This window comes from Glandiceps talaboti, chromosome 12 (genome assembly GCF_964340395.1).
Source record: "Glandiceps talaboti chromosome 12, keGlaTala1.1, whole genome shotgun sequence".
In the NCBI taxonomy this organism is placed as follows: domain Eukaryota; kingdom Metazoa; phylum Hemichordata; class Enteropneusta; family Spengelidae; genus Glandiceps; species Glandiceps talaboti.
The window spans coordinates 24,020,189-24,043,174 of record NC_135560.1 but is presented as its reverse complement, the minus strand read 5'-3'; the positions used below and the strand labels follow the sequence as shown (position 1 = coordinate 24,043,174).

The window sequence follows — 22,986 nt, the reverse complement described above, 5'->3', positions numbered from 1 at the left end:
AAAAGATAGATAGATAGATAATGCTCTTCAATGTCCAAAGTAAAACTAGTATGATAAATGTTTATAGCTTGTTTTGGATCCCTAATGAGAAATACTGCGTAGTTGTGGGTAGAGAAGGTTTATCTGTTACATATCTCAACATATAGGGACATTGGAAGATTTTCGTTATAGTTAAAGGTTAAAACAATCTGGCGTAATGGTTACATGGCCCGTTGTAAACAATCCTGGCAAAATATGAAATCTGTCGTTACGTGGTACAGTAGCAGATGCATTTCAAACAGTTGCCGAATAGGAGAGAGAAAAATATGGACAAATAATGTTTCTCTTTCCTTGAACTATAGACAATGGAAATCAGTTGATTAGAAAGAAATCGCCGCATAGCTCGACAAAAATCTTTCTCATTTTCAATTAGCAACATGTTAGTATCAGGCTCGACAAAAATCTTATTAACATTGCATCTTTTCATCACTTGGTGTAACAAGACTTTTGCATGCTACTGTTATGTAAACAGATTGTCATCAAATTATAAATATTTGTAACAACATATACTTTTTTCAGGCGAGTCAGTGGATAAAAATGTAGCAATTCTAATTCATTGTTTGTCTTGTCAAACAATAAGATTTAGCAACATAGTAACATAGTCAGTTAATAAATGTAGCAATGTTAATATTAAGATTTTGTCAAACCTGATGGCGAATTGTTTCTAGTTATCTGGCTTCCATTGCAACATGTAAACCGTGATATATTGAAATAAGTGTCGTTGCTTCTAAAGATGTCATTTCCAATTCTGCCGGGAAATGTTAAGCAGGGACTGCCAATTTTCATTTCGATTTTTTTTGCAGTTCAATTAAATGGTCAATTTTCTGTGCATACAATGTTTCTCCTAACGTTCACGTACAGACCGAAACACATTGTTAACCGATTTCTAAGCCATAGACAACTTGAGTCGCTCAGAGAATATTCGAGTTGTATGCTTTTTAGCTAACATGTCACGCCATATCAATGTGCAACTTATATTTGTACAGTTATATTCGTGTTCAGATGTCAAAAGAGAAAATGAATGTATGTAATGCATTCATGCTTACATAAACATACATTTTTTCACCTTTCATATGTTTTTATCGCAGTCATGTAATGATTTTGAATAAACTTTGACGTACGAATTCAGCTTACCACACTATTCAATATTATTATCGTTCCCTACATACAGAATTAAGAATTGAACATTCTACATTCTAATGTAGGCCTACTCATCTTTGTTCTTTCAACTGTTGTAATATATGTTAGGGCGTAGTCGTGATTATTTATTAATCATCTAAAACATATACATGTCTTCTAAATTCCATGAGGCAACACTGGCCCAGTACCAGAACAATGGATGAAAAAAAAGAGTTTCAATTTAGTATTTCTTGGCAATCGCGCGAAATTCATGTGAATGATGTGAAATGCTGAAATGACTCTTAGGAAGGAACTTTTCAAAGTTTATTGAAATACATTTTATTTCCTGGAGTGGTGTTCCCCTTTAAATGTGAAAATGAATGTAAATGGTGAAAATACACAAAACCGACAGTAAAAGTGGGAAATAATAACGGGTCATTAGCCCTATTAAAGTTGACATAACGAAATCCTAGCCACACAAGCCGTGACGACATCTCGAGTAAAATTGTAAGAAATAGGAAAATAGAGTAATAATGAGTCAATTTCTCGCAATTATATATAATTGTTCCGGATACTAACCTTTACTGCATAACTTCATTTTAATGTTCAAATTTCATTAACGGTCCTATAGTAATGACGTCATATTTATATCAATTGGAAGAACAAAATGACTGCATCATTTTCACAAATCTGAAAAATCTTATAACAAGGAATCTAGTTTTCGTATTGATTTTCTCTATTTTCTCGACTAAGTCGATATCAGATTCAGGCAATAAAGCCAACTTTTCTATTTTCATTGGAAATTACATTCCTTGACAATGTCGTATTCCAGAATACTTTGCACTCGAGGTGTAGTATATGTTTAATTAAATCTCCGTCTAATATTTAAGCTTGACAGCAATTATGTATCCTGCATATGGCCTGCATAGCGAAACATTATCTCAGCATTTTACACTCAAGGTTCCCAGAACTGAACTCAAATCATATGGAGATCAAACTTTCAGCTACGCCGCCGCAATCCTTTAGAACCAACTGCCAAACACTTTCCGTTCTACACCAAGTATCAACGTAAAGACACACCTTTTTCGAAAGAGCTTATTTGTGACAGTATTTATTGCAAAGCGAAGTGAGCATCGCTTGATGCATACTAGGCGATATATAAATATCTTTATTGTTATCGTCATTACCATTGGAAATACCAGTCAATAACAGAATAGATATAATGCCAGTTTGTTAAGCTTCGTGTACAAACTCTGAAAGTAATGTTTGTAAGTTACAAAGAAAAGTTTTTGCAGCAATTGACTTGGAAGTGGAGAGTTGTTTTGTAGTCTTTATGGTGGTGTGTCGTGATTGATCTCACATCTAGTTCATTTAGAAGGATTTAAGTCTTATATGCAAGTAAAGCTGCGTCAACCCGATGTACATGTAAGTTGTCACAGCATGAAGTTTACAGATTGATGTAGAGAACATCGTAAATTAAGGTAAAATCAGTGTGAAATCTAGGTTGCTGTATGTATAATCAAACGGGTTACGATTACGATTGGAACTCTCTGAAATATTAACAACGCATTTAAACTTTATCGGAAATAGTGGATTATTTATGTGTAAGTACGTAGTAAAACGTGTGCAACACGCATCTTTCGAGTTCTTAATAAATGCCTCAGGTATGAGGAGCCTGAACGAGAGACAACCATTATGTAAAATATAAAGACGACATTAAAACAATGTATAAATGCCTTTAACGTGTTTGTTTTCATGAAATGGGATGATTTATTGAGTAAAGGTTGTTGAAGAAGGTCGTATCAGATTTGTTGTTAATGGACGTACGATTTATTATGAAAGTGAAACAACACGAACATTGAATGTCGCATAATGTAGTAACTGAAGGAAAGACGCCAATGTATAATTCGCTTTATCCAAGTAAACTCATCACATTACAACATTTAGAGATATGGAATTCGAAAGGATCTATCATTTCAAAGTCTAGTACAGATACTCAAGACCTTCTGTATGGGTCTGTGAGTTGAAAATAGCATTTGAAGAATGGAATTACGTTAATAATCGCATTTGTTTTATGCAGATGGCAATATAGAATATTATTATGACGTCATAATTTCAGGTGAATCAAACAGCATTTCAGTTCTTATCCAAAACTTTATTTCGTAATTTCAACCACTTTATCTCGTCGAGTCTCACATGACAACATTTTAGCTTGTTCACTAATTAAAGCAATGTATAACATCTGTGACTTCGAAATCATGTAGATATCCAAATACAAATACAAGATAACATTATAATATGATAATTTCACAAATTCAATACTTTCTGAGGAGTTGATAGGGACCAGCCATGACAAATAAGTTATGAACAATAATTCAAAAACAGATCTAGTCACATTTCTAAAACGTGGCAAGAGGGCGCTATACATCTAAAACCATGAGAGGTAAGTGCATGTGCAATAAGTGCCTAGTGCCATTTTGCGTTTAATAATTTCATTTTGGTTTCTGCTCTCAGGAAAAACTCAACCTTTATTCTGAAGATAGCTAGGCGAAAATGTGATTTGAAGTTGGCTTAGCGGCAAAAGGACATATTGAATAAAGTGGGTTTTTTTTAAAGTTTTCAAAACAAATGACACATTTCTCAAAAGCCCCAGTGATATTTTCTGATAGTTTACTGCTTCTTCTCCCATTTCACCAAATTTGTCGTGGTTGAAGACAGAAAATTGAGAAAAATGGTGATTTAAATTTGACTTTGAATTGTAAGGGCATAGTGCCTAAAATAAGTTTTTTTTGCCTTTAAATAACATTGTTTGAGTTAGTCCACTTCACATGTACACTTGTAAACCCAACTTATTGCATGAACTAAGGAAACAACAATTAAAACTTGTCTTTTTTCTTTTGAAACAAACGTACCATACAACATAGAACAACTGTTGTGTGTCTGATATTTTGTAATTGATATAATTTAAATCTTAACACCATTCATTTAAATGTATGCATGATGTAAGTCCAATCCTGGTAGGAATTGTTTTTAGAATTTAGAATACTCGCAAGTGGACTGACCGTGCTCTACAAAGTTTACTAGTAACGCCAGACTCAAAGTGAGGAACTGAAAATACATTGTATACGTATATGATATCAGTTTTGAAAATATACTTTTTTTAAACAGAGTTGTAATAATTTTATTCAAAATTATATGATCTTTCATACCAAAAAACCGCTTGATAGTGTTACATGGAAGTGAAATCCACCACAGCAGTTGATATTTACAAAACTAAATATGTAATACGTCTGTAAAAACCAACTATCGCGAAATTGATATACACAGTAGCGCGTAACACCGCAGTATCTAAATTTCATTTCTGAGAAGGTATTGTGGGTGATTAGCTAAAGATAGTGGTGACGCATCGCCGTTTGATGTCATTTGTCACAAATTCAATTACATAGTGACAGTAACCAAACAGTATTTTAAAACACTAATTGATTTAATTGTAAACTAGTGTACACAAGGTCATTGATATGGACAATTCATATAATTCATAAGCTTGTAATAAGGTCGTTCGGTAGTTAAAATCAGAAAGAAGATTGATTGAGAAAATTCATGAGTTCTATCATGTGATGTGCTGACAGGTGGAACACTTACTTACACTCTCTGTAAATAATGGGTGGATTATCCCTTTTTGTAAGTAAGTAAATATTAAGATACAAATAGCACACTAGGACGCATACCTTGGCCATCGTTGATGGCGTCCTCAAGGTTGGCACTAGTTGGTAGATTCTGGTAATATCAAGGCTTCATTCCAACGTTTACTGATCTTCAATCCGGTGAATCTTTCCTTGACTCTTTGGCAATCTTTCCGTAAAGTTCCATTAAAATCCATCCATATTTTCCAGATACCCTGCTGATAAATATAGACAAACAAACTGAAAAAATATACAAATGGACAGACAGACAAACAGACAAATATACAAATGGACAGACAAACAGACAAATATACAAATGGACAGACAAATATACAAATGGACAGACAAACAGACAAATATACAAATGGACAAACAGACAAATATACAAATTGACAGACAAACAGACAAATATACAAATGGACAGACAAACAGACATACAATGGGAAAACATAAACTCTACCTAACTTCATTGGCGAGAGTAACTAGTCTGTACTTTGTATATCTGTATAGTGACAACCATCAACGTCACCGATTTGCGTGTATTCCTGACATGTTTTCTGTGATGATAATGGAAACGTTATTATTTCTTACTGGTCCTTGCCGTCTGGGCTTGTGACCATGTGGTATTGGCTCACAGAAAATATCATATACGTATACAATATCTTGCCTTGATCTCAGCATTCTAGTGTAACTACACGGTCCTCCGTTTCTTGAGAAGGTGCTCCATAGTTATACAGTAATCAAGCTGTATGTCTGTATGTCTACCTGTCCATTTTTCTCTTGGTTTCCATTCACAAAACTAACCGCAAATAATTCTGACCATTATATCTTTACTTTAGGTGTCTGTACAGGCCACGTGTGCGACGCTAACAGCAATGACCGTGGATAGGTATTATGTCATCAGCCAACCAATGAGATCAAGACATGAACGAACCCCAAAGCTTGCAATCATCGTGTGTGTATTTATATGGATAGGTAAGTTTTGTCTTATAACACTATGTCCATCATGGAAGCATCTTAAGATTCAACACAAGCTCTCTTCTTCCAATGTAGATTGAGAAACAGAAATGCTTCGAACAAATCACTTGTCCTTCTTCAGTGTCTAACTGGGTTTGACAGAATGATTCAAATTTGCCGGAGGTGTTGAGTAAAATGGAGTCAACGGGGAACAAAACATGGATAAAAGAAGGCTGTTGGAGGCCATGTACATCAAAGTCAACAATTCGTCACTTAATGCCAATGTAGGAAAATATGACATTCCATCAATCTACAGTGACATTATCACAGAAGGTGGACAGTTAGATGTACATAACTGACAAGTACTTTCACACCTGAATTTACATATATTGAAGCTAACGGTTTCACACCTCTATGAGTTAAATCAACACCTCCAGCTTTCTGTCAGATCCAGTTAGACACTGAAGGGCAAGTGATTTGTTCGAGACGTGTCTGCTTCTTAATTTACAGTGGAAGAAGACAACTTATTTTTGAAGTTATGTCTTGTTTTATACAGTACATCGTCTGAGGCGTAGGTACATATATTGATAATAACAAAATACGTGAGTCGTGTAAAGCTTGTAGCTATATGATGATATGATATGATATGTGTTTTATTGTCATATATATATATATATATATATATATATATATATATATATATATATATATATATATATATATATATATATATATATATATATATATATATATATATATATATACAGGTTTTGAAAATTTGAACCAAATTATATGTTATAGACCCTACAGAACTGTTTCGTGAGGTGCGTATTCCTCACTCATCAGGGGTAGAAATGTATATATATATATATATATATATATATACATGTCTATATAGGTACATATATAATGAAATGTGCATTGATTTTGCGTGAAAATGAAACATTTACAAAAACAGTATTCTGTAGATGACTTCTAATACGAGATTGACGCGTTTACAGAGAAAGAACTTCAATTAATTCATTGAGAGTGCGGACTGCAGTTGGGTAGAAGCTAAACAACGTGCGATCAGAAGCTGATTTGATCGAACGGTACCGCTCGCCTGAGCGCATAAGTTGGAATAAATTGCGTGCTGGATAGAAATCGTCTTTTACAATTGACAGAGCTCGTTTCTTTACTTAATATCTTAATGATTTATTAATGATTTCCGGTAATTAGGCAATATCTTAGGTATGCAAGCTTCAAGTTTTCTTGTAGTTTAGTATAATTAATTTGATATATCATGTATAGTTGCTATAGCTCAGAATTTTGCATTCCAAGGAACAATTAATGTGCGAAGGGAAAACCTAAAGGCTTTACCCTTGTGGAAGGCATTCAGTTGACATCTGACATAAATGAATAAATATAATTGATATTATGGGGGCTTCCATTTGCAGATGGTTGCGTCTATTTGTCAGGTTTGAAAATCTGACATTTCGCAGATCACAAAAGTAGATGTTATGAATTGACCTGTCTGATTGGTCAATATATATCTGGATAATGAGATATATGGCTTTGTTGAGGCATGTTGTATGTACACGAAAATCTAAGCATTGTGTCTAAGTGTATATATGGAATTTAAGATGATCGCAACTATAGGAAGAATTTTCATAACTCATAATTGCCTTCTTTTTATTTTCCGTAAACATTTAACATTTTCTGCGCAATCCCTTAGAACGCACCATTCTGTACGCACACCGAAATTATATTTATGCCAACATTTTATCTTATGTCGTACGAGCTTTCTAAAGGTTTAGATTGTAAACTGTACTGCATAGCACCCCAACATACTCTCAATGAACACAGTGATGTAAACTTACCACACAGGTAACAGTGAGCATGTGATCGATAATTTGTTGCATTCTTTCGCTGGTGGAATAAAAAACGATATTTCTGTTGTTTGCTAAATTCTTTCTTTCCCTGGCTTATCAAGTGAAGAATAACTTCGCGCCCTCTTTCAAATCCGATACCTAATGCAACAAACGTCGCCAACTTCATAGTTACCATGGTATCAATGTTGCCAGTTTGCCTCGTGGGGATTGTCCCACCCTATAAAACATTCAAACGTCATTGGCTTTCATAATCAATATATGCACTTTTTTCCGTTGTAGGTTCCTTTGCTCTGCACATCCCACTAGCGATGTACTTTGGAGAAGTTTATTTCGAATGCCAAGGAGAAACGAAGGTGATTTGCTTCGAAATGTTTCCGTCGTTGTTGGCTTCAAAAATATACCAGGCTTATTCTCTTGTAGTCCTCTATCTGTTGCCTCTAGCCGTTATTGGTGTTTGCTATGGATTCATCTTAAAACAAGTATGGCGAATCAAGGGGTTGGGGATATTGGACGGTGGAGTGTACGAGGTCAAGCAGTCCTTACAACGAAGACGAAAAGTAACTCGAATGGTTCTCATTGTCGTCATGTTGTTCGCTATTTCATGGGGACCACTACAGGCGATGAACTCTTGGGCAAGATTTGACCCCAACATGGAATCGAAATATGACATCCATTTAATTAGATTCAGAACATTCTGTCTTTGTCTTGCGTATTCGAATTCATGTATCAATCCTTTTATATATGCCTTAACTGGGAACACATTCCAAAAATACTTCAAGAGACTGTTTCGTATCTCTGACGAACGCAACCGGCTTTCTCGATTTCGCACCACAACCGTTGGACTATCACGCCACAGTGATAGAAAAAACTACATCGAAAAGACACAGGACACGTCTATGTAACTTTTGAAGACTGCTGTTCTTAGTTCTTAAATAATTTGTTTCTTGAAGACAGTCGTTCTTAGTTCTTAAATACTTTGTTTCTTGAAGACAGTCGTTTTTAGTTCTTAGATACTTTCTGTCTTGAAGACTACTGTTCTTAGTTCTCAAATACTTTGTTTCTTGAAGACAGTCGTTCTTTGTTCTTAAATACTTTATGTCTTGAAGACTGCTGTTCTTAATTCTTAAATATCTTTTGTCTTGATGACTTCTGTTCTTAGTTATTATATACCTTGTGTCTTGAAGACTGCTGTTCTTAGCTCTTAGATACGTTCTGTCTTGTAGTATAACACAAATCATCACATGTTGTATGAAAGTGTACCGCCTATTGGATATTTCAGGCATCGATTGTTCAATATGAAAATGAAAGAAAAAAAATAATGTACATATTATAACTACTTGTTTTGGCAAAATTGAGTAATCTCTCATATTTTCTTCTTCTGTCAGTATTGAGTATTTGTCATTGTTTCTTCGTGAATATTTAGAAAACATTTTATATTGATAGCTGTTATTTAGTAACATTTCAGATCATATTCTTTGTTCTGTTACGATCATTCTTAGCAGTTCACATAATTTTTCAGGTTCTGATATCTCAAAATGTATCATATTAAATATTAATACAGCACAGTTCATTGTGATAAGATATCTCACACTGTCTTTCCTTGTTGTAATGTTCACAACTAAAACGACTTGTTTGTGTGAATTTTGAAAACTTACGAGTCAACATTTTTCATTTTTACTTTCCGATCGATGTCCATGGCTTGCAGTCTAGTCGTCTGCATTGTATATGTTATATCTATATCAAAACAAACTGAACCAGTAACACACTGTTTTGTTTTATTCCTCAATGTTTGTTCAGTTTTATTGATAAAATTGTCATTGGGTATTTAAAAAAGAATTTAATAAAGTATGTCGTAAATTGACGTAAACCATGCCCCTTTGCGGCAGAGATAGGAAACGCTCATTGCAGAACATTGAACGCTATTTACATTGCAACATTTATTTGAAATATGAAACATCTCATCTCCTGTATTAGTAGTATAGAGGGTATAAAGTGTGAGGATACTTAGACAAAAAGTAGCATTGATTAACTCAATGTAACTTGAAATAACTTACTAATCATGTCAATGATTCATCATTATCACTCATTATAAAGTTATTTAAATAACTAGTCGGCACCCTTGGTGTTCTTATATGTTATACTAGTTGTCATTTGTATAAATTACACAATTCCTGATGTATAAACTGTAATATACAGACGTGACTCTTCGGATCAATTTAGCCCTTCTGAGGCCATTAATCTAAAACTTATTTGGTTGGTTGTATTTGTGTAGGTGTTACTCGCCACCACTCTTACTGCAGTTAGACAACTCAGTTAAGTAGCCCTATTTAGAAGTAGGTGTTACTCGCCACCACTCTTACTGCAGTTAGACAACTCAGTTAAGTAGCCCTATTTAGAAGTAGGTGTTACTCGCCACCACTCTTACTGCAGTTAGACAACTCAGTTAAGTAGCCCTATTTAGAAGTAGGTGTTACTCACCACCACTCTTACTGCAGTTTTACAACTCAGTTAAGTAGCCCTATTTAGAAGTAGGTGTTACTCACCACCACTCTTACTGTAGTTTGACAACTCAGTTAAGTAGCCCTATTTAGAAGTAGGTGTTACTCACCACCACTCTTACTGCAGTTTGACAACTCAGTTAAGTAGCCCTATTTAGAAGTAGGTGTTACTCACCACCACTCTTACTGCAGTTTGACAACTCAGTTAAGTAGCCCTATTTAGAAGTAGGTGTTACTCACCACCACTCTTACTGTAGTTTGACAACTCAGTTAAGTAGCCCTATTTAGAAGTAGGTGTTACTCACCACCACTCTTACTGTAGTTTGACAACTCAGTTAAGTAGCCCTATTTAGAAGTAGGTGTTACTCACCACCACTCTTACTGCAGTTTGACAACTCAGTTAAGTAGCCCTATTTAGAAGTAGGTGTTACTCACCACCACTCTTACTGCAGTTTGACAACTCAGTTAAGTAGCCCTATTTAGAAGTAGGTGTTACTCACCACCACTCTTACTGCAGTTTGACAACTCAGTTAAGTAGCCCTATTTAGAAGTAGGTGTTACTCACCACCACTCTTACTGTAGTTTGACAACTCAGTTAAGTAGCCCTATTTAGAAGTAGGTGTTACTCACCACCACTCTTACTGTAGTTTGACAACTCAGTTAAGTAGCCCTATTTAGAAGTAGGTGTTACTCACCACCACTCTTACTGCAGTTTGACAACTCAGTTAAGTAGCCCTATTTAGAAGTAGGTGTTACTCACCACCACTCTCACTGCAGTTTGACAACTCAGTTAAGTAGCCCTATTTAGAAGTAGGTGTTACTCACCACCACTCTTACTGCAGTTTGACAACTCAGTTAAGTAGCCCTATTTAGAAGTAGGTGTTACTCACTACCACTCTTACTGCAGTTTGACAACTCAGTTAAGTAGCAATATTTAGAAGTAGGTGTTACTCACCACCACTCTTACTGCAGTTTGACAACTCAGTTAAGTAGCCCTATTTAGAAGTAGGTGTTACTCACCACCACTCTTACTGTAGTTTGAAAATTCAGTTAAGTAGCCCTATTTAGAAGTAGGTGTTTTTCTTGATTTGAACTGAGAATGAGTTTATAGCTTTCTTGAACAAAGTAACAATCATGATGAAAACTTCATAAACTAACATAAACATACCCACAATGTAATACTTGGTCCACATGATGAGTTTAACTCATGGTGAATAGTGTACTATGGAATGAAATCTGAGATCAGTTCTTACATGAAGTGTTATTGAATGCGGCGTTTCACTATTTATTTTACACTTGTATGTATATTTAATCTTTAATCTATGTATGGAAGTATATTGTCACAGTATGGTATAAAATTGAAACAAGTATTCGTCACATAGTGTAATATCTATGAACTCTCAAGACTGTATACTAAACTATAAGCATATGTATGTTATCTATAAACGCTGTACAATATTGCACGAGACTCTCACGTGAGTAATTATAACAGTATCACTTTGCTACGTTCGACTAGCAATAGGTTGTGATCAGAGTGAATAATAACCATTAATAAAATCGTTTTAAAAATGATTCTTTAACATATATACTGAATGGCATGTCAAATATTACATCTATAGGTTGAGTTGTCACTTTAAAAATACAAAAGCATGGTCCAGATATTAGGATCAGTTTGGTTTGATGATGGGTTGTGGGTAGGGTTGTTTTGAGAAAGCCTGTGTCAAGTGTTTAAAACCGACCCAAGCTAGATAAGATTGACTAGCCCCTTGCAAAATGTTACTTGGTGTTAATCATAAAACCAACCAGGCACTTTCAAATTAGAAAACGTCATTGTTAACAAATTAAAAAGTATCATAGGAATGTGTTTTAGAAGTTAAACTATCTTTTGTTCATAGATTGGCATAATAATGTTTTTAAAACTAGATTTAACCTATTGTCCATTGAATTTATGTAGATTTGTCATTATCAGCAAAACCTTGTAGTCAGTTCCTGGAGCTTACAACAGTGTTTCAAACACCTAGTAGAGCCGAAAACGAAAAGAGAAGCTATATTGGGTAACATATATATGCGTATTTGTGTATCTTTGTAAGTCAATGGAATGGCATAGATAATTGTTTTCAGTCTTTTCATAATTGGAAGCTGCAATGTGACAATATTTCATGAAAATGGAGAGGCTATATGTTACTTCATTACATTTTTCAGCTTTCAGGTGAATATCAACTATCATGAAACAGAAATAATGTTATGAAGCATTAAGTCACTTTTGTAAATACTATTAGCAGGAATAAAATGGACACATTTCGCTGTGTATTGTGTTAAATATGTTTTCAAAGTGTAATGTTCAATCCTATAATGGTAGTGATGATGTTTGAGTAATGTAGTCGTCCCTAAATTACAGCCTGTTTGTATTAAAAGAAAAAGCTCCTCAGATAACGCATTTTGTACATTTTCCCACAATAGTTGTCCACTCTTTGATTTTGTGAATAGTATGTGTCACTGAATAGAATCATCCCAACCAATCGTGGTACTCGCCTAGGAAAGTGATGAAGTGTGTGACTAGAAAGAGAAAATCACGTCACCTTTTCAGACATGAACAAACCAAATTACAGGTAGACTCATTTTCACACACAAACCATACAAATCTTAGGGAGGGACCCTTTTTTCAGACAGGACAAATGCAAAAAGCACACCCTAGTTCATACCTGGACACTACAAAAATAGACCTCTTTGGGCAATCCATACCTGGTCCATAGCTAAGTTTTATCTGTAGCCAATGATATCACTATGGGTCACCTTATGTAAGTGGCATGATTACATAATATAGGAAATAGTTATGTTAATGATTGGTATATATATATATATATAATTATATATATATACTATGCGATTGGTTCATTAACCAACATCAAACAATTGCAAAAGTTCATGACTCATGCATTTATGTCTTTTAGTAACAGTTCTGTAAGGGTGATCACGACCCTTTTTTAAATTTATGTTTGTCATGAACCGACTGACCAACCTGTCCTTTATAAAGTGTAATCTTAACGATGGGATTAATAGAATTGAATTGCATGGACAATGTACAAACCTTTTAGAGATACAAAGGAATGCAATGGTTTTATTGCCATAATTTTTTTTCTGTTTTGTGTAACTTTAATTTGTACAACATGGTGTAAGTTATCTTGGCAACTGTATCATTTTTATAGTTCTTTGGAAGGGAGACATCTCTGTCATAACATCCCTGTGAAGAGAATATAATGCATATAACATTTTTTCACCCTCATATATATATGATTAGCTACTTTCAATTTTCAACTTTCTGTTCATTTCTTGATTTACTGGTATTACCTACTGAGAGAAAACACTGTACATGTTTGTTTAAAAGTTGTAGCACTGGTTTTATTTCATATTCAAATCAAAACCCTGGATCACACATCACTGTATCTGATAAATATAAATGATCAAAAAAAAGACACACACATCAAATGGCTGGTGTTCAATTTTGCCAGACAAGTTTTAGTTGCTGGACAGACAGTATGTGTTCCATTTGAGATTTATTTTCTTAGTTGTGCAAATTTAGAAATAAAGAATGTGTTCTGGAAAAAGTAGAGTATACAATTTGCTTTTTTGAAGTAGTTTTTGTGTATTACTATATATACACATTGTTACAATTTCATTTGTAATATTAAGAAGACAATGCGACACTGACTGGACTACTGGTACTGAAAGTATAAGTGTTAGATGGAACACTGCTGGTGGATGAAGACAATGTGACACTGACTGGACTACTGGTACTGAAAGTATAAGCCTTAGATGGAACACTGCTGGTGGATGAAGACAATGTGACACTGACTGGACTACTGGTACTGAAAGTATAAGTGTACTTAAATAAGCCTTAGATGGAACACTGCTGGTGGATGTGAGGAACAAACCACTGAGGAAATCACTTCAAAAGACTGACATGACAATTTGTGACTGCTGGTAAAACACCCCATGGTTATAACTTATCATATTTTTAATAACTGTGATTTTATGTTGTAAAATACATCCAACCTTTACTGTTAAATGTTTAACCCTTCTCAATAACCAAATTACTTAATCTTCACTTCTCATTAAATGGTACTATATGAACTTGTTTGATGTCCTTAGATAAGAAGTCTTGATTTTGGTACCAATTTGACAACAAATTGCAAATACCTAATAGTAAGTACCATGTGTACAGGAGTCACCAATCAACTGTAATTTTACAATACAGAAGTTTTGTTTTGTCTGAATGGTTTTGAATATTCATTCTGTGTAATCTTCAAAAGTCAGCTTATAACTAATTTTATTTGGAACATTTCAGGACTGTATGAAGTACATGCTGAAAATGAAACAATTCAAAATTTTGAAAATATTCTAAATTATGCTGCTGACATATGTTATATTGCTTGTCATAAAACACAAATTATCTTCTGCTGTGATTGGTTACAGAACTCATAAATGTCAAGATATTAGACATCTCTTTGTAATGTATCAAGAACTAGAATGTAAACAGCTGGCAGGTTAAAATCCAAATAAAGGTTAATCTGGTCAATAATCTCACAAACTGTAAAGTTACACAGTGGTACATGTATCTATGTGTTCACCACTATCACTTGTACCATGATACTACATGTATACCAATTATTCTGGTTATCAGAAAAACAAAAGATTGTACAGTTTAGCCACTAGGAGTGCTGTTCCAAAGTAGCCTATGGCGCGGTGAAGACTAGGATACTTGAACCCTTTAGCTTATTTCAAAAACAACACCATTCTCTGCCAGTCAAAATATTTCTCCTTATTTCATTCAGGATGACGTGATTCTTAGGAACTCATAGCATTGTTTTAGACATATTCTGTTCATTATTTCATGTATGAGATTGGCAAGTTTCATTTCTCTAATCTGGAATGCCCTTATGTGAAACTCTGTTGAAAAAATGGCTAAAGATTGTACAAGTGCATTCTTCAGTATGACCTATTCAGTTCTGTAAATTTTAATCTTGTTGTCCTGACACACTGAATGTCTTTCTGCTGCTGACAAAGACAAGTGTGCAATTGAAAATTTAGCATTTACTTCTTGAGCTTGAAATGTTATGGTTTAGCATTGAGTGTCAGTTGCCACCACATATTGGTTAATGCATGTAAATTCAGTACTTTGCTTCTAAACCACGCAGAATATTTACCTGTGGTTAGAAACCACTCAGCAGTTCTCCCTATCTGCTTTACGCCAAGATAGAATGGTGAATCATCACTAAGCATATCATCTGGTCTGTGGTTTTTGTATGCCTGATACATTCTTACTGGACACAGATGTGGATTATTTGCAGTAGCATACATCACACCTTCACTATGGCTTGATTCTCCATCCAGATCCACATATCGAATGAGTTCTTGTCCATCTTTATTTGTTTCAAATTTGAACTGTCCCCACTTCAGATCCTTATGTGTATGTTTGTAGCTAGATTTCAAGAACTTCAGATTTATCAACCACCAAGTGTTTAGGATGGCCCGAGGTGTGCTGTCGCCAAGGAGATGCTTCCTTAGTAGAACTTGTACTTCCTCAGGAGTTAACTCTCCAACTGGTTTTCGGTAATACTTCTCTCCCGATCGTTTATAATCACCACTCTTCTTTAGTTTGATAAGTTCTTCTTGTCTTTGAACGACAGCTTTCCTAAATCCCTCAAACGCCTCGTCTGTTTTGATTGACCACTTATAATTATTAAACCTCAGATATATATCAAGGCCACACACTTTGCTGTAGAATGTTTCTGGAGAATACCACTTGCCATACTTCTTGTGACTAGTCTTCTTCTGGACATTTAGAATAAATTCTTTCAAAATAAGACTGAGCTCGTCTGGCGGTATTTCATATATTTCTCTTGTTTCAGGATTTCCTGATTCTTTGATCCATTCCTTGAATACATTAATCTCTTGCCTTGCACGCATAAGAGATGCCAAGTGAGGTTCTTTAGGTGGTCTTGGTACATGTATATACTCTGCAGCTGGAGGCTTCTTTGATGTTTTCTGCTGTTTTGATTTTCTCCCTAGGTCCTGTTTTGATTTTCTCCCTAAGTTCTGTCTTGATTTTCTCCTGTGTGTTGATTTTCTCCCCTGTCCATGTGTGGACACACCTTGCCTGTCTGTTACATCTTTATCATTTACTTGATCAGTGTTGTTTACATTATCAGTGTCACTAACATCAATACTACATGTATCACTATTATCGAATTGCATTTCATATGTTCTGTTAACATTTTTACGTAGTCCATATCCATGTTGAGGTCTCTCTTCATTCTTTCTCATGGCATTCACTCTCCTTGGACCTTGCTTTCTCTTCTTTCTTTTTGGTTTACTATCGAGACTTTCCTCACCTTCTTGCTCGCTGTAAGTTTTGTTTTGTTTTCTCTTCCTTGAACATCTCTTTCTTGTCTTATCAGACAAAGGAATGGTTCCATCAACTTCTGATATCATTTGGTCACTTCCCTCTGCTGGCATGTCCACGGTGGATTCTTGTACGGATGACTGATTTTTTGATGCAAGATTCTGCAAATTCTGATCTTCAGTATTATGGTTAGTGATCCCTTTCTTTTCAACTTCTTCACCAAGTTTTCCTTGAGATTTCTGGTCATTCTCCAAAGTATCTGACTTTGGTATAATTGAATTGTTTGGTACTGAGCATGTGTAAAGATAGGGTGCACTGCTCACATTTACTGGGAATGGTAATTGCAACATAGATACCTTCCCATTGACACTGACCGGTACTTGTATGGTTTGTGAAATCATATTAGGGATACTGAACTGGAATGGTGTTACAATGATTGGTAAATTGCTCATTGCTTGTTTTGTGTTATTGGTACATAGAACAGATTCAGGAGAGTTCATTGCAATAGTAGTGTTTTCAGGAACTGGGTCACTGACTAAAGATGAAGATGTGGCTGGTGTTGTGTCACTTGTACAGTTTGAATGATCATGGTCAGATTCTTCAACAGGACATCCTAATTGTGTTTTAGGATTTCTTTCATTGTGGTCTTTATCTTGTTGCACTGATGGAGTACCCATGTCTTGTGACCCCTTGGCCTTGGATGGAGCAATTGCAGGTGTTGGCACTTGGTTGGCAATATAGACACTAGGACTTCCATGTTGGAAAGTGATTGGTGTCTGCTGGTTGATAATGGCCATGTTTGCCCAGTTACTACTAACACTATGATTACCATTCATATTAACATTAGCATTTGTAATTCTAGTAGGCTTTGTATCTGTGGAAGTAGTGACTGCAGCATAGACTTTAAGAGACATCTGTATCAAGTCTGTACTAGTGAGAGGTTTTGATGCTGAATACCATTCTCTATCACCCTCACTACTATCATCTTCATTGACCTGCAAGTAAAATGGACTACTATCTTCCTTAGCACTTTCCGGTCTATGTTGTGCATACTCCTTATAGGTGTGAACTGGACAGAATTCTGGATTGAATTCATTTAGAAACATTTTCTTCACACCACTCTTCTTGATTAGATGGACAGCTCTGAATTGAAGATATTCTTTTCCACTTCTAGTCTTACCAAGTGCAACATCTGACCAGTACATATCTCTGTGTAGAATGGAAGCTGTTGAGCCTATCAGCCTGGCATTTATGAACCACATAGCTGTGAGTAGCTGACTTGGTGACAACCTTCCTATTACTCTTTTTTGTATCAGAGTCAGTTCTGTGTTGAGTGAGAACAGGTCAAATTTACCCCAGCTTGTCTTCACCTTGGTTTTCAGATCATATTTTGCCTTGTGATTTCCAAGAGCTTTGCACATTAGTGGAAATTGTGTACAATTTTGTGATGCTGGCTCATCTTTGTGTGTTGCATGAGAAACTACTTTATCACATATCGATCTCAGTGTCTCTGTGGAGTAAGATTCACCATCATCTCTCGTCACATTGGTTACAAAGTCTCCAAAAATACCATCTAAATCTGTGGCTGGAATTTCAGATAAGTTCCTACTTTCATCAGGTCTACTTGCTTTAAGCCATCTTCTGAAAATATCGATCAACCAATCTTTGGTTCGATCCACCTTTTTACACTGTCGGTATGTACTTGCAGATTCACTTTTACTTGGTTTCATTTTGTCATCTTTGTACTCATTGCTTATGCTGTCATTGTTGGTAGAGGACTCCATTTGGTTTATGTTAGTTTGGCATCTCTTTGATGATTCTATTGCAGTGTTTATTTTCTGTGCCATGTCTTGTAGTTCCTTGACTGGTAAAGATTCATTGTGATTGAACCAAGCTGATATCGACTCACTTTCCCATGTATCATTTGGCTGCAGATAGAATGAACTTTTTTCATGAACTGAGCCAATGTCCCTTCCACTGAGGTAAGCATACTCCTTCAGGGTCTGAACAGGACATAACTCTTGGTTCTTCTCATCATCATAAAGTTTAGTGTACCTTGAAACTTTTTTAAGAATACACGAAGGTTTAATGGTGATGTATTCTTTGCCTGATTTTGATTTTCCCAAGACTACATGTGTCCAACATAAGTCTTCATGGTAACTTGGATCTCCTGTTCCAAGTAGCTTGGCATTGTGTAACCACACAGCTGTTAGAAGCATTCTAGGACATGAAAACCCAAGTAACTGTCTCTCCCATAGGATTAGTCCAGTCCTTGGGGAAAATAAGTCCAGCCTTCTTTCTTCTTTCGTCAAACTGTGAACAGAATCACGTGTTTCCAGCTCTGCTTCCATAGCCCAACGTGTACGAATGAATGCTGTGCCTTCTAGGGATGTAGAGTATTTATTATCACGTAGGTGCCTATCTATTCTATCCAGTACAAGTTGTAGTGTCTCTGTGGAGTATGGCTCTCCATCCATTCGTCTGACTGTTGTGATGAAATCTTGAAGGAGAGCATCAAGTTCTATCGGAGGAATAACATGGATTGGTCTTGTCTCAGTTGACTTCTTGCTAACCAACCACTGTCTGAATATGTTGCCAGTCCAGTCATCACCAGAAATTGGAGGAAGCTGATCATTACCACGTGGGAAAAATTCTTCTTCTTTCCCCTTGTTTTCCTTCATTTTAGACTTCAGCTGGGACATAGCAGAGCGATACATAGCCTTCTTGTTACAGGGTAATATGACTGCTTCATGTACTTTTAATGAAAGCTGAACTAACTTGATCATTGGCAGTGATTTGTGTGAGAACCATCCTGGTGTTCTTGTTGTTGTGTCATCGGTATCACTAGACTTGAGGTGTTGATAGGGTTGTAAATAAAATGGACTGTCTAGTTCCATAGCATTTAGTGGTCTATGTTTTTTGTACTCCTTATATGCTTGAACAGGACACAGTTCTGGACGCAACCCATTGGCAAACAACAGTCCTCTCTTGCGTCTTCTTACGAGTGACTTGTTTTCAAACTTGATGAACTCTTTGCCAGACTCTGTCTTCTTCAGACAGACATCACCCCAGCATATGTCTTTATGCAAAGCAGCCGCTGTTGTTCCAGCAAGCCTTGAAGTTACAAGCCACACCAACATAAGCAGTTCCATTGGTCCTGAGAAACCAATCATTCCTTGCTCCCATAAGATCAATTCATTCCTCAAGGAATACAAACCAAACTTCTTATCCTCGAAGCTCCATCTTGTTATGCTATCGTTATACATCTTATACTGATCAAATGCTGAAAAGGTCTCTTTAAAATTCTCAACATTGAATGGTTCAGGATAGCCATGTTTCATTAAATGCCGGGATATTGAATCAATTATAAATCTCATAGTATCATTGGCAAACAAATCACCATCATCTGTTCGTACATTACGTATGAATGCCCCAAGAATAGAATCTAATTCAGTGAGAGGAATATGATGAATTGGACGGCTTTCACTGGGTCTCTCATTAACAAGCCATTTTATGAATACACTGAACAGCCAACTTTGATATGATTCTGAATGACGATATTCTATGTCAGACTGTAACTGGGTATTTATATTCTCAGATGTCATTGATACATGTTGGTTCAAAGCCCATGAACTTATTACGTTTGATTCTGAAGGCACTACACTATTGCTTTGTGTCATTTGTGTGTAAGTGCCAGCAAATTGTGAAATGTCTGTGACAAGTTCATGATTGTCATCACATGAAGTAGATTCCAAGGTACTACATGACAAAATGTTTTGTTCTGTTACACTTCCCTTCAATGAAATGGAACATAGATTTCCTGAGTCCCCACTTGTCACCGTCCTGTCCACTGTGTGTGTTGGTATATTGTGGCTCCTGCTAAATGTATTTTGGCCAGAACCACACACTGTCCTATCCACTGAGTGTGTCGGTATATTGTGGCTGCTGCTAAATGTATTTTGGCCAGAACCACACACTGTCCTATCCACTGAGTGTGTCGGTATATTGTGGCTGCTGCTAAATGTATTTTGGCCAGAGCCACACACTGTCCTGTCCACTGAGTGTGTCAGTATATTGTGGCTGCTGCTAAATGTATTTTGGCCAGAGCCACACACTGTCCTGTCCACTGAGTGTGTCGGTATATTGTGGCTGCTGCTAAATGTATTTTGGCCAGAGCCACACACTGTCCTGTCCACTGTGTGTGTCGGTATATTGTGGCTGCTGCTAAATGTATTTTGACCAGAACCACACACTGTCCTGTCCACTGTGTGTGTTGAGGTATTGTGGCTGCTGCTAAATGTATTTTGGCCAGAGCCACACACTGTCCTATCCACTGTGTGTGTTGGGGTAATGTAATCAGTGCTAACCATATTTTGGCCATAGTTTGACTCTGTTGTGTCAAACAGTAGTGCTGCAATACCGGGACAGTTTCTGATATTTTGGTTAGAATTTGGTGTTCTGTCCAACAAGAATGCTGGTTTATGATCATCACTGCTATCAACATTTTGGCCGTAGTCATACACTGTCCTGTCTGACAAGTGTACTGGCATACCATTGTCACTGGTAGAGCTTTTTATATTTTGTCCGTAGTCATACACTGTCCTGTCTGACAAGTGTGCTGGCATACCATTGTCACTGGTAGAGCTATTGATATTTTGGCCATAGTCAATCACTGTCCTGTCTGATAAGTGTGCTGGCATACCATTGTCACTGGTAGAGCTATTGGTATTTTGTCCGTAGTCATACACAGTCCTGTCCATGAAGTGTGATGACGCACTATGGCTATTGCTATACTCATTTTGGCCATAGTTTGATACATGTAACATGTCCTTATTGTCACTTTCACTGTCACCATTGTCTGGGTTGTCACGTAATATTATTCCATTATCTTGTCTTTGGTTATCCATTGGTGTTGGTAGTATACCCAGCCTACCATTTCCCTCCAAAGAAACCAATGGTTTATATTCTGTAAACATAAGGATAAATACCAATGATATAAACATGATATAGTAAGATTGCAAAGAATATTTCAATTCTGATGGTGAACATGTGTGTCCTTTTACCTGGCTCTTAAAAGTTATTGTAATACAATGATCTACCAGGTACATGTAGGTAGTGAAGTAGTTAGAGTGTACATATATACAATGATCTAGCAGGTAGGTAGTGAAGTAGTTAGAGTGTACATATATACAATGATCTACCAGGTAGGTAGTGAAGTAGTTAGAGTGTACATATATGCAATGATCTACCAGGTAGGTAGTGAAGTAGTTAGAGTGTACATATATACAATGATCTAGCAGGTAGGTAGTGAAGTAGTTAGAGTGTACATATATACAATGATCTAGCAGGTAGGTAGTGAAGTAGTTAGAGTGTACATATATACAATGATCTAGCAGGTAGGTAGTGAAGTAGTTAGAGTGTACATATGTACAATGATCTACCAGGTAGGTAGTGAAGTAGTTAGCGTGTACATATACACAATGATCTACCAGGTAGGTAGTGAAGTAGTTAGAGTGTACATATATACAATGATCTAGCAGGTAGGTAGTGAAGTAGTTAGAGTGTACATATATACAATGATCTACCAGGTAGGTAGTGAAGTAGTTAGAGTGTACATATGTACAATGATCTACCAGGTAGGTAGTGAAGTAGTTAGAGTGTACATATATACAATGATCTACCAGGTAGGTAGTGAAGTAGTTAGAGCGTACATATATGCAATGATCTACCAGGTAGGTAGTGAAGTAGTTAGAGTGTACATATATGCAATGATCTACCAGGTAGGTAGTGAAGTAGTTAGAGTGTACATATATGCAATGATCTAGCAGGTAGGTAGTGAAGTAGTTAGAGTGTACATATATACAATGATCTAGCAGGTAGGTAGTGAAGTAGTTAGAGTGTACATATATACAATGATCTAGCAGGTAGGTAGTGAAGTAGTTAGAGTGTACATATATACAATGATCTAGCAGGTAGGTAGTGAAGTAGTTAGAGTGTACATATATACAATGATCTAGCAGGTAGGTAGTGAAGTAGTTAGAGTGTACATATATGCAATGATCTACCAGGTAGGTAGTGAAGTAGTTAGAGTGTACATATATACAATGATCTACCAGGTAGGTAGTGAAGTAGTTAGAGTGTACATATATACAATGATCTACCAGGTAGGTAGTGAAGTAGTTAGAGTGTACATATATGCAATGATCTACCAGGTAGGTAGTGAAGTAGTTAGAGTGTACATATATACAATGATCTACCAGGTAGGTAGTGAAGTAGTTAGAGTGTACATATATACAATGATCTACCAGGTAGGTAGTGAAGTAGTTAGAGTGTACATATATGCAATGATCTACCAGGTAGGTAGTGAAGTAGTTAGAGTGTACATATATACAATGATCTAGCAGGTAGGTAGTGAA

The 22,986-nt window shown here is 36.0% G+C and overlaps 1 protein-coding gene across 1 annotated transcript in view; it reads left to right on the top strand.

Annotated features, from left to right (window-relative positions):
• LOC144443153 (G-protein coupled receptor 54-like) overlaps positions 1 to 8,571 on the top strand; it is a 38,101-nt gene extending 29,530 nt beyond the window's left edge. Inside the window, exons 2-3 of the mRNA XM_078132519.1 lie at positions 5,681 to 5,816; positions 7,949 to 8,571. Of these exons, the coding sequence (XP_077988645.1) occupies positions 5,681 to 5,816; positions 7,949 to 8,571 (759 nt within the window). The remainder of the gene's footprint in view (positions 1 to 5,680; positions 5,817 to 7,948) is intronic.
• Positions 8,572 to 22,986: the final 14,415 nt, after the last annotated feature.